The sequence below is a fragment of the Lynx rufus genome, unplaced genomic scaffold (assembly GCF_022079265.1).
Source record: "Lynx rufus isolate CCGP_SWC_20201006 ecotype Redwood Valley unplaced genomic scaffold, mLynRuf1.p SCAF_4, whole genome shotgun sequence".
NCBI lineage: Eukaryota > Metazoa > Chordata > Mammalia > Carnivora > Felidae > Lynx > Lynx rufus.
The window spans coordinates 146,679,079-146,697,919 of NW_025814856.1; the positions used below are offsets into that span (position 1 = coordinate 146,679,079).

The window sequence follows — 18,841 nt, forward strand, 5'->3', positions numbered from 1 at the left end:
AAGGAAATCCCCCATCATTTTTAGACTTGCAGTTATATAATTATAGTCAGCCCAAATCTATTATTTTAAGAATAGATTTTAGTCTAAACAGATCCTGCCTGTCAGGTTTTTGAAGCAGCTGGTAAAACAGTCTCTCAATCTGCTCAGGAATGAGCTGCTATCTGGAGACACGGCTCACCCGAGTGACTTTATCATCTACTATTTACCTGAAGATTTATGCTGCTGTAGTCTAGGCTGAATCTGCTGGCTGAAAATTTTAAGAGCTGCTGAACAAGCAAACAAACTTGTTCCTAAAAACTCGAAGTGCACACTGTTTTTAAGTAAATAGCTCACACATGATACGAAGAGACAAGACAGAACCCTGTTCAGAATGCCAGCAGGAGAGAAACACATCCTCACGTCCTTATGCTTTGTTTTTCTTCCTACGGAGTTGCAGGGATATAGCACGAGAGGAAGAGAAGGAAATTTGAATAATGTAATGCAGGGGCCTAGCGAGGACTATTGTTTTATATATATATTTTTTTTCAACATTTATTTTTATTTTTGGGACAGAGAGAGACAGAGCATGAACGGGGGAGGGGCAGAGAGAGAGGGAGACACAGAATCGGAAACAGGCTCCAGGCTCTGAGCCATCAGCCCAGAGCCCGATGCAGGGCTCGAACTCACGGACCGCGAGATCGTGACCTGGCTGAAGTCGGATGCTTAACCGACTGCGCCACCCAGGCGCCCCTATTGTTTTATATTTTTAAAGGGTTGTTTAAAAAGAAAAAAAAGAATGGGTGACGGAGACTCTATGTGGCCAAATCTGGCCCTATTTACAGAAAAAGTCTGCAGACTTCTGACTTAGAGCCCTACGGATTCCTCATAATGAAGCTTGATGCGGAGATGAGGTTTCAAAAGCTCCTGACTAGGTAAGAACTTACCTTATCTTTTAGGCAGACAGAACGGTTTACTAGTCTTAGAAATTTTATTTTTACCCTCTAGTGGGTCAGTTCCTTTGCTTCATTTGTAGAAAGAAGTGGCTGCACTTTGACATTGTTGACACTGTAACGTGATACTTATTAGCTCTCTTCAGTATATTCAAGGGAACAAATATGTTTTATTTATTTATTTATTTTTTTAATTTTTTTTTCAACATTTTTTATTTATTTTTGGGACAGAGAGAGACAGAGCATGAACGGGGGAGGGGCAGAGAGAGAGGGAGACACAGAATCGGAAACAGGCTCCAGGCTCTGAGCCATCAGCCCAGAGCCCGACGCGGGGCTCGAACTCACAGACTGCGAGATCGTGACCTGGCTGAAGTCGGATGCTTAACCGACTGCGCCACCCAGGCGCCCCAACAAATATGTTTTAAGTGCTTAATAGGTCAAGGCCTTTCAGGAGATAGAAAAATGGAAGAGCAAGGTCAGTGACGAGCAGGAGACAAAGACGCAGATAAAAGCAGTTTGCTGCCAAGTGCCATCGGAGAGAAGCCTGGAGGAAGGGGCTCCAGCCTCTGAGAGCCAGGAAGGCAGGCACGCGTGCGCTGACCCTTGAGGGAACTGTCAGCTGCAGCGAAGGAGACGCCATTCCAGGGGGGAAGCACAGGGGAGAAGGAAGTGGCTGGGATGGTAAAACGCAACACTGAGAACTACACTTGTAGCTGAAGCACATAAGGCAAAATGTATAGGTCTTGTAATAGGCTGTATGGTGGGTATATGGTTAAGTTACTCTGTTCCGTTTTTGTTTTTTTTGTAGGGTTGAAACTTCCCTGAAATAGGGTATACTGTAATATGTATTGTAATAATAGATAGTTGGGTATCTGAAACTCATCCAATTTGATGGTCACATATTGATACATTTAGGAGTGCAGGCACAGATGTAGATCACACAGAGTGAGAGAGAGCCCTGAACAGCAGGCCAAGGTGCCACGCAGTCAAGGTTTTAAGCAGAGAGTGCCCCATCTTTAGACAGCTCCACTGGTGCCCGTCTGTCCTACAGGCAGTTCATATTTACCTGATAAAAAAAGCATCAACTATATATGAATGCTGACTAATATCCATGGTAAGAAAGGTTACATACCCTGACCTCTAAGGCTAGGCATGGAAATGTCTGGTAAGGCAGCCTGGGAGAGAGGTCACATCTAGGCACACTTTTGGAAATCGTCTACTTGGAGGGAAGTATCTACAGCTGTGAAGGGTGAATTAGCTCCCCAAGTGGTGACTGAGGATGAGAGAGGGCTGAAGAACTGGTTCTTAAGAGAATGACCATGTTTAGGAATGGAATGAGAAAAGCTGTCAGGAAGGGAAGGGACAAAATACCAAAGCTGCAGAGAAGTCAGGATAATGGGTCTTAAGAAGGGTCCAAATGACTAGGAAGAAATGAGTTCACAGATTACCAGTAGAGGAGGGAACACAAACTAGACCTCAGGGGTTTAGGGCAAGGGAGAGAGAACTTTGAAAAAGGCTTCTGAAACGGGGGTGCCTCTGATAGGCTAGGGGTGGAGGAAACCCAGGAGGAAGAGGAAGACCAACAGGCTGGGGGCCAGAGGAGTGAGTCTAAGCAATTAGGATAGTTCTTCCAGCCCTGATTTTCAGATTCCGAAGGAAGACAAATGATAGCCAACACTGACATTTCAGCAAGCTAAAATGCCCTAAAAGCTAGAGCTTGTCATTCTGAAATAAAAATGTAAATCAGGTTTCTTTTGTAACTGGAACTACAGCGGGTCTGTACTAAAACAGGAATGGTGCTAAAGTGCTGAGGCACAATGAATGTACGAACCATAGAAATCCGCTCCACACCGAGGTATCTGTGGGTTGCAGACATGGTTAAGTGATTCCTATGCCATAATTTTAATAGAGTCTCGTAATAGAATTTTATCTGCTTGAAACGGACTGCTCTTTTTTCCTTGAAATACAGGTTTATTTGGCTTTACAGATACTCTGCTACATAAATTAGATTTTAATTTGCAAAATACTTGAGACTTAATTATCTCAACAAAAGTACCAAACAATACCCGACAGAGATCAGAGCAGGAGGAGAAAACAAAGAAAAGGTAAGCTATTGTTCAAAAAACAGCCTCAAACGCACCTGTCTCATACCTACACGGTGTAGAGTGAAGGCCTATCTAGTCCAGGCTCTTATAAACTGTTTCTACTGCCACCTCTTGCAGACGGACCTCACAGGGGACACACAATTGGCAGGAGGTGACATTCCGAACTGCTATACAGATGGGCAAGTCACGCTCAAAATTAGGTGATACCAAGGCCTGCCATCTGGTTACAGAGCAGGCCTACTTTCATGGACTCTGAATTCCTTCCCTTTCGGGGGGGGTGGGGGGGGGCGGGCGGGGGGACTTTATCTAGGCTCTTCACTATGAAGGTTCTCAAGCACACAGTGAGGTAAAAACGAACACCAGAAAACCTCTGTGGAGTTTTAGAGGTTCTTTCGAAACTGTAAGTTTGTTTCCGTGAACGTCACGTCTTACTAGCAGGTAAGCTAAGAAAGAGGAAGCGGGGTTTTACCTCCTGAAGGATGAGCAAGCTAGAGCTACTGCCACTGGTACCTTTCTAACTCAAACAGCACATTTCAAGTTTTACTAGAAAACTGGGCCCTGGGGCCAGGTATCTGCAGCAGATAAGAAATGGGCCCAGATGTAAAGTCTCCAAAGTCAAAGAAAACTAGTACGGGGCCAAGAAAAGAAGCCAGTTGGGTCTTCTTAATTCAATATGTAACATGATACCAAAAAAAAAAAAAAAAAAAAAAAAGTATAAGGATAAAGTTGGCGTTTCTCAACTGCCAGTTAACTGCTTTCCTAAGGGGCCAGGATGACACTGTCTGGAAACAAATGTGAGGTTATGCCTTTCAGTTAATACTTTACTATCCAGTCCAACTTCCTAATTTTACAAGACAAGAGGAAGCAAATGAAGGCTGAAGTTCTTTTGCACGGGTATCCACAGGGATTTCTGGCAGCGCCCAACACGTGCCTCCTGCTTTCTCATCCTCCCTTCTGCTCTCTCTCTCCTCTTCCTCCTTGCTGGGACCTTCAGCCTCCCGAGGTGTCCATGACCCTCGGAACTGTAGGGGCTAGTGAGCTCTGCTCCGGCCCCCAGACGGCAGTCTCTTTTTAGGCCTGTTTCAGTAACTAAGGGCTTTTCTTTTAATGATCTCAAAGCCCCAAAGACAGAACTTCTGTCTCCAGTTGAAACCATTTGCCTTCTTACCTTTAATTTTCTGCTTGTATTCTTCTGGTCGATGGAGGTACATGGCTGCAGCATCACCATTGAGAGGATCTATGGGGTTGGGATAGGCCAACAACTGGGGCAGGAAGGACTCAAATATATTGGTAAGATCTGAAAAAACAAACAGAAATATGTCACACATAGAAAAAACAAGTTCTCCTAAATTTACTTGAATTCAGTAGTCAAAACTGCTTATCTTCCTAAATAACCGTATCGAAGTTTTCCATAAAAGTGTGCTCTCTTATACATATGACCTATATCACATATTCCTTTCAACACCAATTGAAAAAATTTTAATTTCATTTTAATTTGAAGAATCAGAAAAAAGGTGTACCTGATATTTGCTTTCAAAGGCAACTGTCCCAGTTCTAATTCACTCCACATTTTAAACCAAGAATTCAGAAATAGTACATTTGTTTAATTAAAATGTGTGTCCCCATACTCAACATTCTTACAAAATGAGTATCTCTTAATATCGCCTTTTTCTACAGCTTTGAAAATCCCCGCTCTGAAAAGTATTCAAGCACCAGATCTTACAAAGAACTTTATATGCCTTGACGTTTAATTCAATTCTCATCAGCTTTAATGGACATAAATACAACCAGGTTTTTTTTTTTTTATAACCAGTTTTTCAATTATTCTGGCTGATGAAGGCAGGAACCTACATAGACCACTTAAAATCATAGATAATTGTAAGGCAGAGAAATATCAATTTATTGAATTTATTAACAGTCATTTTAGTAAACATTTATTGACTCCCGTCTTGCCACATGCAGCACAAGGTGGCAGGTATACACATGACATTTACACACACAGCAAAGTCAACAAGAGCCCTGCAGTCACACAGTGTTTTATAAAGGGAACAGGCCTTGTAAACCTGTGAAATAAACTACACGTTCCCACCACTTCGGTGATGCTATGACTCCAGTCCATTTGCTCCTCAGTGCACAGACCGTGAAGTGTGATCTTAGCGCTTCCAGCTCTCTGCCCTGCGCCAGTTACTGTACCCCGTTTGGTAGAGAAATTTCTCTTTCTGGAGGGAATGCTAAAGTATAGCATAAAAACTACTCTTTCATTTATTCTGCTCTTTTCATGTATTTTCTTTCCCTTTAGAGTGAGCACTCTTATGCAGTATTTTAAATGAGCGTTTGGTCAAAGCCAAATCACTTTAGATTAGTGGTTCTCAGCCAGCGATGATTTGGCGTCTGGAGAAAAATCTGGTTGTCACATCTGGATGGGGGAGGAGGACAGGTGGTGCCACCAGCACTCACGGACAGAGGCAGGGCTGCTGCTAAACATACTACAATGTACAGGACATCCCTTTACAACAAATAATTATCTGAGCCAAAATGTCAACAGTGCTGGGTTGCCTGGGTGGCTCAGTCAGTTAAGCATCCAACTTCAGCTCAGGTCATGATCTGACGGTTCGAGAGTTCAAGCCCCCTTTCGGGCTCTGTGCTGACAGCTTAGAGCCTGAAGCCTCCTTCAGATCTGTGTCTTCCTCTCTCTCTGCCCCTCCCCTACTTGCTCTCTTTCTCTCTCTCTCAAAAATAAACATAAAAAAAAATTTTTTTTTTAATGTCAACGGTGCTGAGGTTGAGAAATCCTGGTCTAGATAAAAGGGGTTGACAAGCTTTTTCATAAAGGGCCAAAGTAAATACTTCAGACTCTGGGGGCCACATTAAGTCTCTGTTGTAACTATTCAACGCTTAGCTCTACCACTGTGGCTCAAGAGCAGCCACAGACAATAGGTAAACAAATGGGGGTGGCTGTGTTCCGATAAAACTTCATATACAAAAACCAGGCTGCCAATGTTTGTCATCCTCTGCTTTAGAAAACCCTATGGATAAGGGACAAATCTTCCTTGTCAGCGTAAGGCTTCCTAACAGAGTGAGCAGCTGGGAGAATAAGCTAGAGCCACACCATTTAACAGAACTTTCTACAACAATGAAAATGTCCTGTATCTGCGCTGTCCAATATGGTAGCTGCTAGCCACATGTGGCTGTTGAGGCACTGTGGCTGGTGGGACTGAAGAACTGAATTTTTATTTCATTCTAGTTAATTGAAATTTACAGAACTACACATGACAAGTAGACCCCACACTGGACAGTTCAGGTATCGATAGTGATGTCAAGGACAGTCCCAGGACAGTTAGCACAGTGTGCTCCCGGGGAGCAGGTATTGACAGAGCACGTTCATCTTGAACCCCGAGTTATGGGGCCTTGGTATTACTATATGGACTGCAGCTATGTCACCTTCAATAGACTAACTTCCCAAAGAACAGCGTTATTATAAGATTCTCCGATACCAGGAAATGAGTGCAGAGATTCCTAGTCAAAAGAGCAAAACAGAAATAATCTTTCAAGGTAACCCCAATCACCTGCAATAAGGTTTTCCCTGTTACCTTACTTACAACTTTTTTTTTAAAAGGAAGCAACAAAAAAAAAAAAAGGAAGCAACATCAACATAGTCGATAAACCAACTGAAAACTACTCAAAGCTCAAAGGCTGATAGAGAGATAGAGAAAAACAGAGAATAAAAAATAGGAGGAAAATATTTATGCTGTAATGATGGAAGGAAAAAGTCCATAAAGTGGCATTTGTCTAGAACTGGAAGTATGTACAGTACATATAATAAAAGTATTTAAAAAAGTCATCTTAAGGCAATAGGCTTACGACTTCTACTTTCACACTTCAAGTGACACTTTGCTTTTTTACCTTTAAAAGCGGCATTTTCCTAGAAGCGTGTCCTTTCTACTTTTGCATGTTTGAAATGTTTAAATAAAACACAAGTCTAAAAATTAAGGTAAATAAATTCTGAAGAAAAAACAAGGTGTGGAAGTTTTACAAACTGAACACGATCCCAGAGAAGAGTTAACAAGAGTTACATCAACACTAATAATAGTAACAGGAATGGTAGCAGCCAGTGTGCTTACAAGCCAGGCCCTGGTAAACACTTCACATGTACACTCTTAGTTTCACTGCAGCCAAAGAGCTAATTACCATCTCCATTCTGCATATGGGGAAACTGCGGCACAAAGAGGTTATGCAACTTGTCCAAAGAGCGGATTTCAAACCTGGGCTTATCTACCATGCTGCCTTTGTCGGTAGATGAAATGAACGCTGTCTAAATTTTCATGACCGCACGAGCTACCACATCTGGGCATTCAAACTGCATATCCTCAGAGATGGCCACCCCCTACCTCAAAGTGTTCCCTTCTCACAAGTTCAAGGCCAGTAGAATGATCTAAGCAGAGAATGTTAAGGCATTTCTGTGGCTGAACTGTCTGATACTTCACAGAAGCAACGTGCTTGTTTTCAAGTAGCTCAATCACAGAAAAGTAGCCCACGGCTCTTCACGGATATCCGCATGTGGTGACCTGGGAGGTCTCCTGTCGCATCGTCATTATAGGTGCTACTCAAAAAGGTTAGCACAGCTGGGGTGCCTCGGTGGCTCAGCAGGTTGAGTGTCCGACTGTTGGTTTAGGCTCAGGTCACGGTCCCAGGGTTGTGGAATCGAGCCCCATGTTAGGCTCCACGAGCCTGCTGAAGATTCTCTCTCCCTGCCTCTCCCTTTGCCCCTCTCCCCTGCTCCCCCCATGCTCTTGCTTTAAAATTTAAAAAAAGATTATAGATATATATAATATAAAGATTAGCAGCTGAATATTCCTATCAACGACAAAAACCTTAAAAAAAAAAGTGTATTTTTATTCTCTTTAAGTAACTTCCAGAAGTGCTTTTGGACTTGAGAAATATGGCAGACAACATGTTTCATAACTAGGTGTTTCATGTGTTCCAGGAAGGGATTTTTATACCCTTTCCCCACTACTTTTAAGTTTCTCAAGCTACCGATAAGTGGCTCTGCCTAGGTATTTGTTCCCAACAAGTAAAAGGACCCTCAATTATTTGTTCTACCTTCCTGCGTTCTCCTGTCCTCCTGCATTAACACAGTTCTGATCCATTTTACAGATGTGCTGAGTCACACCTGTAAGACAGAAGAGCAGAAAAGGAAAAGTGCACAGCCCATTCCAGGCAAAGAGGGCAGGTCGTAAAGACCAGGATGCCGTGGCTATGGGCATTTTAAAGTAGTAACACGACCCTGAAAGTGGCCGACAGAGTGATTACTATTGAGAGGGTCCTCCCCCACAGAACATCTCTACCAAATTGCAGATAAAAATGGTCTTTCAAGATAAATACTGGCAGAAAAGACCTGAACTACAAACCAGGAGTGAAACAAAGATACTCATCTTTGGAAAAATCCATCATAAAATGAATATTTTCCCCTAGAATTTAATAATAAGAATAATTATTATTATAATAATTATAATTATAATTATAATAATAAATCAATAACAGTTCAAAGTCTTTTCAAAAAAAATTAATCTTGGGGCGACTGGGTGGCTCGGTCGGTTAAGCGGCCGACTTCGCCTCAGGTCATGATCTCTCGGTCCGTGAGTTCGAGCCCCGCGTCGGGCCCTGTGCTGACAGCTCAGAGCCTGGAGCCTGTTTCAGATTCTGTGCCTCCCTCTCTCTGACCCTCCCCTGTTCATGCTCTGTCTCTCCCTGTCTCAAAAATAAATAAAACGTTAAAAAAAAAATGAAAAAAAAATTAATCTTCTACTTTTTGAAAGGGAGAGAGCCAGACACAGGTTACGCAGTATAGAGATTATAGTCAGCTGGCTCCACTATTGGCTGCCTTAATTTTTCAAGGAAATCCAAAGATCCCAGAGAAGTATTTTTTTTTTTAAGTTTATTTAGAGAGCACATGAGTGAGCAGGGGAGGGGCAGAGGGAGAGGGAGAGAGAGAATCCTAAGCAGGCTCCACACTGTTAGCACAGAGCCCAATGTGGGGCTCGATCTCATGGACCAGGAGATCATGACCCGAGCCAATATCAAGAGTCAGATGCTTAACTCTGAGCCACCTTGAAAAGTATGGTTTTTGATGAGCTTTGGACTAAATCAGCATTTATAAAAATGCAGTCCATTAAGACAGATTCTTCAGCCTGATCTTATAGTAACAATATTAGAACACTCAGTCCTCAGTTTAGGCACTTAAACTAGTAATTTATATTCATATTTAATTTTTAAAAACACTCAAATCATACTGATCTCTCATCAAAAGAAGCACCATTTACCCCCTTCGGTCCAGAGCAATGGTTCCTAGGTAAGTCTAGGTCCTGGCTGTTTGTCCATCAGAATTACCTGTGGAGTTTTTTCAAAACATGCATGCTGAGACCTCATACCTACCCCACGGACCCTGACTTAGGACAGGCTGGCATCCGTGTGTATGGAAATGCATAGCCAGGAAACACTACCTACACTATATACCCATATCCATAGAGAACAAATGGGAAGAGGGCCCTCTGCGTGTGGTTTCTCTGAAAATATTCAGGGCTCTCAGCTAAGTTGCTCAGGAGGCTCTAGTGGAACCACTCCCTGACCCTTTCAAGCATTCCTTCCTGCACACTGCTGTCACTGTCACTTCCTCCAGGTGGAGGTATTCTGAACTGACGGTTGGAGAAAGTGGATCCATTTTAGAGGGGCAAGAAAGGGCTGCTTTAGAGCAGAAGAGGCAGCGATGTGTATCACCTAACACACTGTGGACATCGGGTAGACTAGTAAATTCCATTAGACCAGACGCTCTCCAGCAAAATGGCAAACCACAGATGGAAAACCTAGAAGACCACAAGCCTAATCTCAGGCCTTCCACTGACTTGTTCTTTGACCTCGGGCAGGTCTCTTCCTCTCTGCATCTCAGTTTCTTCATCTGCAAAAAGGGAAGTATAATACTGCAGTTCCTCACAAGGAAGAATTACACATCACTAAAAAGGACTGTAGAATAGGCTTCATAGGGCATCAAAGGACTAGACTAAAATATTTATAAAAATACGCCACCTTCTTAGAGTAGAAATTTCAGCTACCTGTATCCCTCAAGGAATACATGTTAATTAAAATGAGTCACACAGGGGGAAAAAAAAGGCACCAACAGTTAAAGTAAAGCCACCCTACTCCAGGTGACTCACAAAAAGACAGTACATGACTTAGAAGAGAAAACACAGGAGGGGATGAATCACATATCATGTTTTATTCTTGGCTGTTTACAAACCAGTGACCAAAAGTTATTTCTTCTTCCTCTATTTCCTCTGAACATTAAAATGAAAACTTTGGTCAAGCATGCTGCTATCTTCAGGTTAAAACCCTGTGGATGCCCAAAGCTTGATGTGGTCTGGCCCACCAGAAACTAGAATCGCCAGGCAGCAGTTCCCCCAGAGACATTAACTTGCCTAATACTCATTTGTTTTGTAGCTTTAACACCCAAAATGCTGTAACTTAGAAAGCACCATGAATATACACGCACAGTCATGACTAGGTGTCGAGAATCATCAAAGCCACTCCCCCTCTCCTCAAAGGCCACCTATCCCTCTGCCCCCTTTTGTAATCTACTCCTTGTCCCCCACATGCCCAAAGCCCTTTTAAAGACCTTTTAAAGCCAAATAACATAAATAAAAATCTGCTCGGAAAGACATCATTCATTTGCACAGCAGTGTGAACTCTGAGGTGTTTGTAATTTTGGAAGTAGCTCCATACACACTTACTCGGGGAAGCTCATCATCTTGCAATTTTAAAGAAACAAGTCTGTGCTGGTAACTACCAAATCTTTCTAATCAGCCGTTTATATTTCTGGTCTTATCAAACTTGATATGCCTGAAATTACTTCCTAGAAAACTTAATCTTTTTTTCCTGATACCTAAGTAGACTCTAACACCCTTGTCCCTAAGGCTGCAAACCCCCAGAAGGACTTTGGTTACGCCTTTTCCTCCTTTATTCCATGTACTACTCATGTATTCGGGCAGTTTTCCAGACTCGCTACCTGTCTAAAAACGGCTCTGGTTCTTCTGTTTTCCCTGGTGTGCAACTACACCAAGTCCATTGTAGCATTCCACCCCAGATCAGGGCAATCACCCTCCTCGGTGGCTTTCCAGGCTCCAAACTCTTGCCTCTGTAACCAAAGAAGCTTCCTTAAAACAATCACTCAGGTCATTTCCCATCAAGATCAAGTCCCTCTTGTTTTCCTTCCAAACTCTTCATATTCCAGAAGCATGCTATCCAAACAAACTTAGAGTTCATTGGTCCCCTCCCCTCTGATGGAGGATCTCTGGCTTCTCAAGTTGAAATTCACTGTGTTAACCACAACTCCTTACAGTATTTATCTGTCCCATAATTCAACAGGGAGCAGGGCTGAGAAGAAGAAAATAAAAGTTCCACTCACAATTAGAGGTAAAAATGTGGAGAAAAGTCACAAATTGTTGATTCTAGTGGGCTAGAACTAATGATTCTCTAGGACTTACACAGATCTCTGTCCATGGACTTTCAGCCATCATGGTTGAAGCTAATGGCTAAATAGTTGAGATCAATGGAAAATTTCAACCATGTTATTCATATCCTTGATTTATTAGAGAAAATTAGCAGCCGACCTTTCAAAACCCCATTAATTGACTTTTGTTCATCTTACATGCAACTGTAGTTAATCCATCATAAACTGCTAAGCCAGTCATAAATTTATATGCATTCAGAGGAAAACCAACCATAAAATCCATTTCATTCAATTATTTTTTTGTAGGGGCGAGAAGGTACCTACTATATGTATAAAAAACACATATAATGTACATGTAGTCATATGTTTATCAGACTGAAACAGGGCAGATAAGATCTTCAGATTTCTTTATTTAATAATTTGGGTTAACTGATAGATGTTAGCTAGCTAGCTCCTAAGAAGTTGGAATATTAATGATGGATTTTTAAATTTCTCCTGCTTACAGTCTGTGAACACTAAAAAATGTAAAATTCTACCCTCACAAACGAAGAGGAGTCAGAAACCTATAAACTTCTTCAACCTGAGGAACGGCATTTCTTATGCTCAAGCAGTCGTTCTATGTGCAGGACTTGGTAAGCAGGGACCGTAAAAGGTGACAGACATCTTGAGGAAAACTTCAAAAACGCTGCTCAGGAGGAGTGCCCTCAGATAGGTAGGTGGACTTAAAGAAGAAATGGCTTCGAGATTAAAAATAATATTCTCTAGGGGCGCCTGGGTGGCTCGGTCGGTTGAGCGTCCGACTTCGGCTCAGGTCACGATCTCATGGTCCGTGAGTTCGAGCCCCGCGTCGGGCTCTGTGCTGACAGCTCAAAGCCTGGAGCCTGTTTCAGATTCTGTGTCTCCCTCTCTCTCTCTGCCCCTCCCCTGTTCATGCTCTCTCTCTGTCTCAAAAATAAATAAACGTTAAAAAAAATTTTTTTTTAAATAAAAAATAATAATATTCTCTAAAGAACTAATTCAAATCCCACTTCAGTGAGGAAAACCTATTCCTGCAGCTGTTCTGAGGGCACACACACGGCGAGCAGAAGCAGACCACCCCACAAAGACTTCCTGTGGTGCCGTGGCACAGGACCAGCTGGCCACAAGGCTTGCCACACCACACTTGGTTTACTGAATGCTGACACGCTGCTAACGGAATCATATATCAAGCCACCAATCTGCTGGAGGATGAATTCAAGAATGTATCCAATTACTTCACCGAGAGGGTCTCCTGTGTTTATGTGGATAAAATATATAAAAGGTCTGAATTCATCAGATTTACAAATGTTCTTGAGTTAGTCCATGGGGATCTTTTAAAGACAGAATAAGGTCTTATGAAGAGGGTCATGCAAGCAAAAAGCCAAACGCTTCCCTCCTCACACCTTTCAAAAAAAAAAAAAAACAAAGTGCAATTAGTAGGAATAACAATTAATGAACAAAAATTTTTTGCAATACGATTGATACACTGAATCTCACCAGTGGTAGCATTATAATTTTTAAGTATTCCAAAGTAAAAACAGGTATTTTGGTTATATGTTGGAAAGGGCAATGTCAAAGACATAAGGGACTAAACCCTGGACGAACACCAGATACATTCCGCTAAGTGCCAGATCACCAGGCCACCAACCAGAGGTGTGTAGTTACAGAACATGGAACATTTTGTGGCACGCTGCCAGACTTAGAAAAATCATCTCCTGTCCACTGCAGTTCCCTCCCCCAGCGTACTTAAACTGTAGACATCTATAGAAGAACACGAACGCTGCTAGAGATCGGAAGGAAGAAAACAGGTTCCTGTTCACCAGAGACACGTCCTTTGTTGCCATGTCGGTCTCAAACACTTTCTGCCTTACTCGGGTGCTCTTTAGAGGATTCATCCTAATTCAAACCTGGTAGGACCCTGCTTACCTTAAAAGACTGCCAGCTGAAACAGTAATAGGATTTGTTATTAACTTTTCAGAAATGAGGGCAATTAATGTATAATTAGCTAGCTGGTATTCTTACAGTCACACCAAAACTCATTTTTAAAGTTTTTAATTACTAGATAATAATTTAGTTTGTCTTTGAGGTCAGGAGCAAAGATATCTTCATGAAATTACCAGATAAGTGGCCACACATGGCAAAGACTACCTCTATGCAGTGATCACAAGCAAATGAAGAGAAAACAAATCTGTATCATCACGACTGGGCCCTAAAACTGAAGCCTCAAAAAAGCTAGAACATAGCTGTGTCTCTCTGGAAGGGCCACAGCCTGGCTCATGTCCTACCCTCTGCAAAGCCTGACCACTCCATGATCCTGATACTGACCACCAGTGAACACGAATGGGGGTTTTTTAAGGAGTTTCTGCAAGTTTTTAAATTCAATTCTTAAATTCTGTGCATAGTTAATTCATCTCTTGGGCCACATACCAACACCACATCTGAATATCTCCAAGCAGACAGACAGAGGAGGTAGACCATGGAGCTAGCTAAGTACTGTTGAAGCCATCAAATACCAAACTCGGCATGTTTCTTTATCTCCTACAGTTGACATTTCCCCCACAGCACTGGAAAGAAACTGCTCTACCTGGCCTCTAAGAGACTTATAATGACATCCAGCTGTTCCAAAGGCAGGATGATGTTTATGATTCCACCATGGACAGATCAATACTGAGTTCTCGAGCCTGTTCTCAAATGTTAGTTGTTGGCCAATCATCCATGCAGACAAATGCATGTATCTCTTGTCTGCGCAGCTACATTAAAGTGGCTAGAAAACGCAGTTAGCAAGCACTAGTGAACACAAAGCATTATTTTGAGACACAGTTACCTTTAGCCAGAATTTTAATTGTTTGGAAAGATTCACAGGCTACCTGACTGAAAAGAGGGATGGAATAAATATTTCCAGCAGGAGAAAGCTTAAATTCATTAGGCCCACAGTATAGTATTATTAAATAAACTTATAGTTTAAAATTGTTCTAAATGCTTAGTAAAAGAAACTTCGTTTCTCTTATCTAATTTTATTTATTTTTTTTATTTAAAAAAAAATTTTTTTTTTCAACGTTTATTTATTTTTGGGACAGAGAGAGACAGAGCATGAACGGGGGAGGGGCAGAGAGAGAGGGAGACACAGAATCGGAAACAGGCTCCAGGCTCTGAGCCATCAGCCCAGAGCCCGACGCGGGGCTCGAACTCACGGACCGCGAGATCGTGACCTGGCTGAAGTCGGACGCTTAACCGACTGCGCCACCCAGGCGCCCCACTCTTATCTAATTTTAATCTCAAAGTCCCTGAAGTACTCCTTTTGTTGTAGGCAACTTCATTTGTCTGTGATTGACTCCCCAGACGACTCTAGGGGAAGTAATTTCCCAAATGTTGATTTTTCTCACCAGCAAAATAAGAGGAGTATCCAGTCCATTGGCTAGCAACCCTAAAGATGAGAAAGAATAAAACTGTAAACTGCCCAATTTTATAAGAAAATTGTCTTTGACCTTACTTGTCCACAACTTAATCCACAAAATAAGTCATTTACCAAGTCAGTTGAGAAATGAGTAAAATTAAACCGGAGAGAAACACAACTGACAGAGGTCAAGAATGCATGGCCCAGAACGGTGGGAAAGAAATTAAAGCTGAATTGCGGTGGCGGTACCGGGGCCTCCAAGAGTGTGGGTAGAAAAGCCAACTGTGGATAAAACATATTTGGGAAAAAGGGAAACTGGAAAATAGTAGGAATGCTTAAAAAGCTACCTGTGGCTTAATGAACTTTCCTTCCATCAATTTTTAAAATTACAGTTGTTTCTGAAACTAAAATTCAGATCCCCTTGGCTGCATTTTAAATTGTCCAGAGCTTTTATCATTGTGTCTGGAAGAGCAGGAAGGGATACAAAAAAAGCAAGAAAAAGATGTTATCACACAGGAAATCAAAACGAATCAATTTTGTGATGGCATCTGCTACTCTCCTTTTAATGGCACAAGAGTAACAATAGTAACTTCATACTCAGTGACTTCATATGATGACAAGCATCTTTAGGAAATTAACCATATTACCCACTATAATTAGCTCTCTTGCAAGGTTAAATAATAAAAAATTGAAAATTACTGGGTGATTACACTATAATCACACCAATTCTAAGTTTCTGAATGAACAAACTGCACGGAAACTTGGCAAAGGGAAACAAATGACAATAGAGGCCATGAGTCAAAATGGGCTACCAGAAATCAATGGTCTTTTTTTTGGGGGGGTGGGGGGACGAGAGGATTAAATCTGCTGGAAACAAGAACACTGACTGGTAGCAGGTTACGAGAAGTGTAAATCTGAAGTTTCAACTGGGAAGTGCTGTTATACTACAAATATGTACATCCATTGCACAGCGCATGCCTTGGGGCAAAGTTAATTGCAGGAAATTTCACAAGTCACTCCCTGCTCCGTACTATATTATATGGTAGAGGTGTTGAGACAAGTTTTGGTTGCCAGGCTAAGCCTTTTGGTTTTCAGCTGAATATTTGTATTAACATGCCAACTTTCTCCTATTCGTTGTTTTATATTAAATTAGGTTTTTTGTCCTTTGAACTAAGATTCTCTCAAGAATCACAGCAGGAGACGGAATGACTCCAAATTTACCAATTACAGACTAACCTCCAATGCCAGAGTCTTTAGCGGTTTGTAATAAAAATTTAGTTCACATTTCAGGGATCAGGAAGGTCTAAAAGAAACTTCAAGGTCATCGGTGCCAACCATTACTATGTACTTTTACAATAAATTGTAATTACCTGCTCCTAAAACTGCCCATGAAAGAAATGTTGAATCTTCTGGAGGAGCAGTTTGGGTCTGAGCAAAATGTCAGAACAATTCTCCCATGCTGAGTACATTTTTGACTACACTCACTCCTTCATGGGTCCCTGCACTTATCTACAGTGTTAGTGTTCTCCATGTTCATATGTTACAGAACACTTAATGATAACTTATACACATGTAAGAGGGAAATAAAGGTTCACTTTGACCAATGTAATTTAATCCTTGTTACTAAGTGCTTCACAAAGTAATGCTTTACACCAACATTCCATACATGTGATGAAATAAATCTTAAGTCACGTTGGGCCTCTGCTTCCAAATCTGTTCTGAACTTCAAACACCCTCTGGTAGGAAAGTAAAATGGTACGACCACTTTGGAAAATAGTCTGTCACTTCCTCAAAGGTTTGCCCAGAGTTACCATGTCACTCAGCAGTTCTACTCCTAGGTACACACCCAAGAAAAATGAAAACATATGCCCGCATAGAAACTTTTGTGCACGAACATTTACATAGGCATTATTCAAAACAGCTGAATGGTAGAAACAACCCAAATGTCCATCATCTGACAAATGGATAAAGACGTAATAGCTGTAAAATGGAATATTATCTGGCCATGAAAGGTATGAAGTACTGATTCGTGCTACAACATGGATGAATCTTAAAAACATTATGTGAACTCAAAAAAGCCAGTCACAAAAGACAACATATCAGAGATTCCATTATAAAAATTCCAGAATAGGCAAATCTGTAGAGACAAAAAGTAGACTATCAGTCATTACCTAGGGTTCGGGAAGGAAGGTTAAGGGGATGAGGGGGTGACAGCTGAAGGGTATGGGTTTTTTTTGTTTTTTTTAAGGTGAAGAAAATCTTCTTTGACGAGAATGTGGTGATAGCTGTACGTAATTGTGACTTTGTTTAAAAACTATCAAATTGCATGCTCTAAATGGGTGAATATCATGTATGTGAGTTATAATTCAATAAGCTGTTGTTTTTCAAAAATCTGTTCTGAGATGTGAAGTACTTGAGAATCAGCAAGTCTCTTCCACAAAGCTTTTCTGGTCAACAGTAAAAGAATTAGTTGAAGTCCAATTTACTTTACTGTAATTGGAACCAGCTCGTAGTATTTTGTTATGTACATTTCTAAAATGTGAATGCAGTTTAAGAAAATACATCATTACATCAGCTATTCCAGGCAGTCTGCCATGGGACATTTTTACCAAAAACACATCTTGAAAGGAATCCATTTAACCAACCTCAGAGTATATGTTCTTTCTTGTTGCCTCATCTCCTCATAAGCCGTTGTATCCCTAAAATTCTCGTGTTTCACAGTACTAGGCGTGATTAATTCAGTCAATAATCCCACAAATATCTGCACCCTTATTGTACACCAGGCACTGTTTCAGGCACTTGTATACATGTGTGTACACACACAGCCCCTGCTCTTGTGGAGCTTACAGTCTAATAAGATAAACGATAAACAAATGCTGGCTTTAAACACAGGTTTTTAAAACAGGCTGCTATGCTATGGAGGAACGCTGTTTTAGATGGAGTAGCTAGGAAAGGAGGCTTCTCTGAGAGATGACTGAGGTGAGAAAAGAAGGTGCCAGCCATACAAAGACCAGGGAGGGTAACTCCAGGCAGAGGAAATGATTCTTAAATGGCAGAATCAGGAGGAGAAAACATGAAAGAAGGATTAACTGTGTGCTGCTGGTGACCAGCCTTCCACTGTGAGTCTCATGCACCGTCCTAGTACAGGGATGTCTGGCAAAGTAGTCTGCAGACTGTGGCTGGAATAAAAAGGTCTCCTAATTCTTCAGTAAGAAAGGCTCCCTCCGGTCAAGCCCTGCCTAAGGTGACTTTCTTGAACCTCTTGGGGACTGTGTGTTGCCTGCACCACTGACTCTTTCACCGCATATGGGTACGAGGCTCTGCTAGGGAGTGCTGGGACACGGACACCAGACGTGCACCCCAGAGACCCCTATGACCGGAAACAATCTAGTGGCACAAAAAAGTAGGCATGAACGACACTCACAGGTAAGAAGTAAAAATGGGCCACAAAAAGCTATCAAATGTAGGGGTGTGCAGGGATCAATTGCTGCTGGAGCATCAGGGGAAGCCTCACGGGGTGGGGGGGGGGCACGAGAGCAAAGAGGCCCATGGCGCCTGACAACCTGGACACGTGGGGGAATACAGACTGATCTGTTGTATCCCTAATTAACTTACATAGATTTCCACATATTTGTAGCTCCCCAACCAAGTTACAAGCTCAGGCAGAAAGGGCCTGATATTCCTTACATATCTCTGTGACGCTGAGTATTGTACTGCATAAAGCTGTGCAATTCACAGGTTGGTTCACTATAAGAGAGGAGATGTTGATTTCAGCACTGAGGCAAGGCTTCATAATGAGGTTTTGGCCTTCAAAACAGAGGACTCCCCAAACCTGTTAATGCACCATCTCACTTCACAGGGACATTGCTAGGAGTTTTCCCAAAAGTCAAAGGGA

The 18,841-nt window shown here is 41.8% G+C and overlaps 1 protein-coding gene across 5 annotated transcripts in view; it reads right to left on the reverse strand.

The window, feature by feature from the left end:
* Positions 1 to 18,841, reverse strand: part of UBE2H (ubiquitin conjugating enzyme E2 H) — a 104,187-nt gene that overhangs the window by 4,923 nt on the left and 80,423 nt on the right. For all 5 annotated transcript variants that reach the window (XM_047094473.1, XM_047094471.1, XM_047094472.1 and 2 more), the window contains one exon: positions 4,203 to 4,331. In XM_047094473.1, coding sequence (XP_046950429.1) covers positions 4,203 to 4,331 — 129 coding nt within the window. The remainder of the gene's footprint in view (positions 1 to 4,202; positions 4,332 to 18,841) is intronic.